Raw genomic sequence first — 3124 nt, 5'->3', positions numbered from 1 at the left:
CAGCTCTGCGGGGCTTTTCAACACCTCCAGGGGCGGCGACGCCACCACCCCCTGGGCAGCCTGTTCCCGTGCTTCACCGCTTTCAGGAAAGGAATTTTTCCTAGTACCCAGTGTAAACCTTCCCTGGAACAACCTGAGGCATTTCCTCTCATCCCATCGCTTGCGACGTGGGAGAAGAGGCAGAGCCCAGGTCCCTGCAGCCCCCCTCCAGCCAGGGGGGTCTCCTCTTCTCTAGACTAAACGATCCCAGCTCCCTCAGCTGCTCCTCATCAGACACGTTCTCCAGACCTTTCACCAGCTTTGTTGCCCTTTTCTGGACCTGCTTCAGCACCTCAATGTCTTTCTTACACTGCAGCACCCAGCACTGAACACAGCGCCCAAGCTGTGGCCACACCATTGCTGACAGAGGCCAGGATGCCGTTGGGCTTCTTGGCCACCTGGGCACACTGCTGGCTCAGCCAGCACCCCCAGATCCTTTTCTGCCAACCTAAACAAGTCTGTGATCTCACATGTGCCAACAGCCCAGGTTTTGGGTTCTGCAGAGCCGCAGCTGCCCCAAAAGACGCGGGGCAGGCTGCGAGGGCAGCGCTCCCCGAGAAGGTGCCAGGGTCACTGCTCTGCTCTGAGAATCTCATGCTCCGGAACGGCGGGTGACAGCAGGGCCTCCCCACCGGGAGCTGCGGGACAGGTACTTGGCCTGTCTGCCCCTGCAGCTCTCGGTGAAGTTGGCTTTAAGGGAAGCTTTCAGTTACTTGCCTTTAAGCAGTGGAGGCTTTTAATGAGAGAGGTGATCTGGCACCAACCAAAAGGGGTACATCCAGCAGTTGCTTCATACGGCCTTGCCCACGGAATTTGTTTGTGGAAACTGGCAGCCTTTCACTTCAATAACGTCAGAGGTTTCTTTGAACCTCTACAATTAGTGTCAAGATATTTTTTTGTATAAAAAACAAACCAAAACAAACAAAAAAACCCAAAACAAAGGCAAAGCAAAACACGACAAAACAGAAACCCAATACTGAATTTCAGCAAGCATGTACATATTTATATTACAAGCAGCACCAGTGCTGGGAACATAATAGTCCCTGCTTCAGCAGCAGCCATGTAGCAAGGCTCCAGAAGTTTCATGTTTTTTCCATTAACAGAGAAGGTGCAACCAGATGGAGACACAGTAGAAAGACGCTGCCGTTAAAAAGCAGAAGTTTGCTAAAGAGGTTTCATAATGCCCCGTTCTTGTGTACATTAGATTTACTTACAAATACATAAGTCTGAGTGAGATAAAAATGAGATTCGAGTGGCTTCCTGACCACAAGTGAAAAATACATTGTTCCATAAACCTACTTTTGTTCATCAAAGCTGTTTGCAGCACTTAACCGGGCAGGCGAGGGACTCTTAGGGTGAGCCATCTGTCAAAATAAGGAAAGGGCCAAATGTTGGAAGACTAATTATAACCAAACCAAAATATAGTGCAATTCTTAAATGACACCAAAAAAGAAAACAGACACAGCAAATCCTTAAAATAGGACATTATTAACCCTCAGACTGTGTTCTCCCACAGACTGCAACTGTGACATTAGAGGTTGTACTGAGGCACTAGAATGGCCTCAAAATGCAACTTTTCCTCTTGCCACCGTCCAATAACCTGCTGGAAGACAGGCAATGGCATTTCCATTCTGCAGTTTCTTTACCATTAAAAATGGATACTAAGGGCTTTTGGATGAGAATTGTGAAGAGACTAACTCATGCAATACATACCAGTAGCACGGTACTGTCGGGGGAAAAAAAATCAGTATGAAATCCAGTGGATTCTAAAGCCAGTTTATCTTTCCAAAAACAGAGATACTGTGACTTGCCTGAAATTTGCGCCGTAGTGCCTGCGTCATTATTGGTGTCAAACCAGAGCCACATTCAATGTTTTCTTTACAACTGAGTGGAGTGCCACCAGGACTCCTGAAAAGGTTGGAAACGAGGGGAATTACGATCGGTTCTCTATTTTTTGCTCAAAAACAGAACAAGAGAATAGAAGGGAACTGACCTTTTTATATTGACTTTCTTCAGATGTTTTCGAAGATCTAACTGATTTTTGGGGGGGGTACTAACAGAATAAAACAATTTGTTAAAGTATTTCCTACTCTGTAAGCAATGTTAATTGCTGTTTAGAACAGGAAAATCCAATATCAAGGAAAGGAAGAAAACATCTTACATTAAGGAGTTTGTAATGTGACCTGATGACTTGGATTTAGGTCTCAGACTAACACTCTGTAAATCTGAGACTGTAATTAGTGCTCTGCGCGTCTTCACTGGTGATTCTGCCTAAAAGCAAGATAAAAAATGTTTTGTTACCACAAATAAAAATTTAGGAGGTCTCACTGGCTTTAAATCTATTGAAATTTATACTCTGAAAGACTTCTGTGGTTTATGGCTTTTATGCTTTTTTGAATCATTAAAATTTTAATGTCTTGGCCAAAAATAGACTTATGAAAAGCTTTTGCAAACAAGATTTCGGCTGGGCAAAAGAAAGTCCCAAACTTATCGATAACATACGATGTAAAGCTACGTGCCCTTATTGTACAATTAGAAGTGTCCTGCATGCTAGCTGAGATCGGAGTTAGTCACTGAATTTCTTCACTTCAAATGCCCACGTGCAGAATTAAAATGATTATTTAAAGCTGATCACTGAGTTTTTAGAAGAGAATTAATTTTTTGAAAAAATTCTACAAGGGGCTACGACAAGCATTACAGGAAATACACCGGTTCCAGGGTGAAGTTTGCCTCAAGACACCATCATCCATTTATCCACGTGTCCTCCTGTTTACCTTGTCCATCCTCAGGTTGCTGTGAGTCTTCTTCAGTTTTACATTCAGGAGGTCTTTGAGAGTGATCTGCATGGGCCCGTCTTTTTTCTGCGATGGTGCCTGAAAAGAAAGGTGGTCGGAAGAGAAACTAGGATCAGCAAGCAACCGAGCGTTCAGTCAAAACCACACATTCCTGACGAAACCAGCTCCGAAGAACGCAGCCATGAGAAAAACCAGAAGCTTCTGACTCCATACCTGAAGCGCTCTAGACCCACTGCCCAGTTTGAGGAGGAGCGGTGCTGGAGGCAGTTTCGGCGGGGGCAGCGGTGGTG

The 3124-nt window shown here is 45.1% G+C and overlaps 1 protein-coding gene across 1 annotated transcript in view; it reads right to left on the bottom strand.

The window, feature by feature from the left end:
- Window positions 1-1334: 1334 nt before the first annotated feature.
- The window catches only part of PRR11 (proline rich 11), a 3814-nt gene continuing 2024 nt past the window's right edge, over window positions 1335-3124 (bottom strand). Inside the window, exons 4-9 of the mRNA XM_009866805.1 lie at window positions 3048-3124; window positions 2814-2912; window positions 2201-2310; window positions 2033-2092; window positions 1851-1947; window positions 1335-1403 (exon numbers count right to left, since the gene is read on the bottom strand). The exon at window positions 3048-3124 is cut by the window's right edge and continues 208 nt beyond it. Coding sequence (XP_009865107.1) covers window positions 1335-1403; window positions 1851-1947; window positions 2033-2092; window positions 2201-2310; window positions 2814-2912; window positions 3048-3124 — 512 coding nt within the window. The remainder of the gene's footprint in view (window positions 1404-1850; window positions 1948-2032; window positions 2093-2200; window positions 2311-2813; window positions 2913-3047) is intronic.

Source organism: Apaloderma vittatum, unplaced genomic scaffold (genome assembly GCF_000703405.1).
Source record: "Apaloderma vittatum isolate BGI_N311 unplaced genomic scaffold, ASM70340v1 scaffold18590, whole genome shotgun sequence".
Classification (NCBI taxonomy): domain Eukaryota; kingdom Metazoa; phylum Chordata; class Aves; order Trogoniformes; family Trogonidae; genus Apaloderma; species Apaloderma vittatum.
This window is presented reverse-complemented; position numbering and strand designations above follow the sequence as displayed.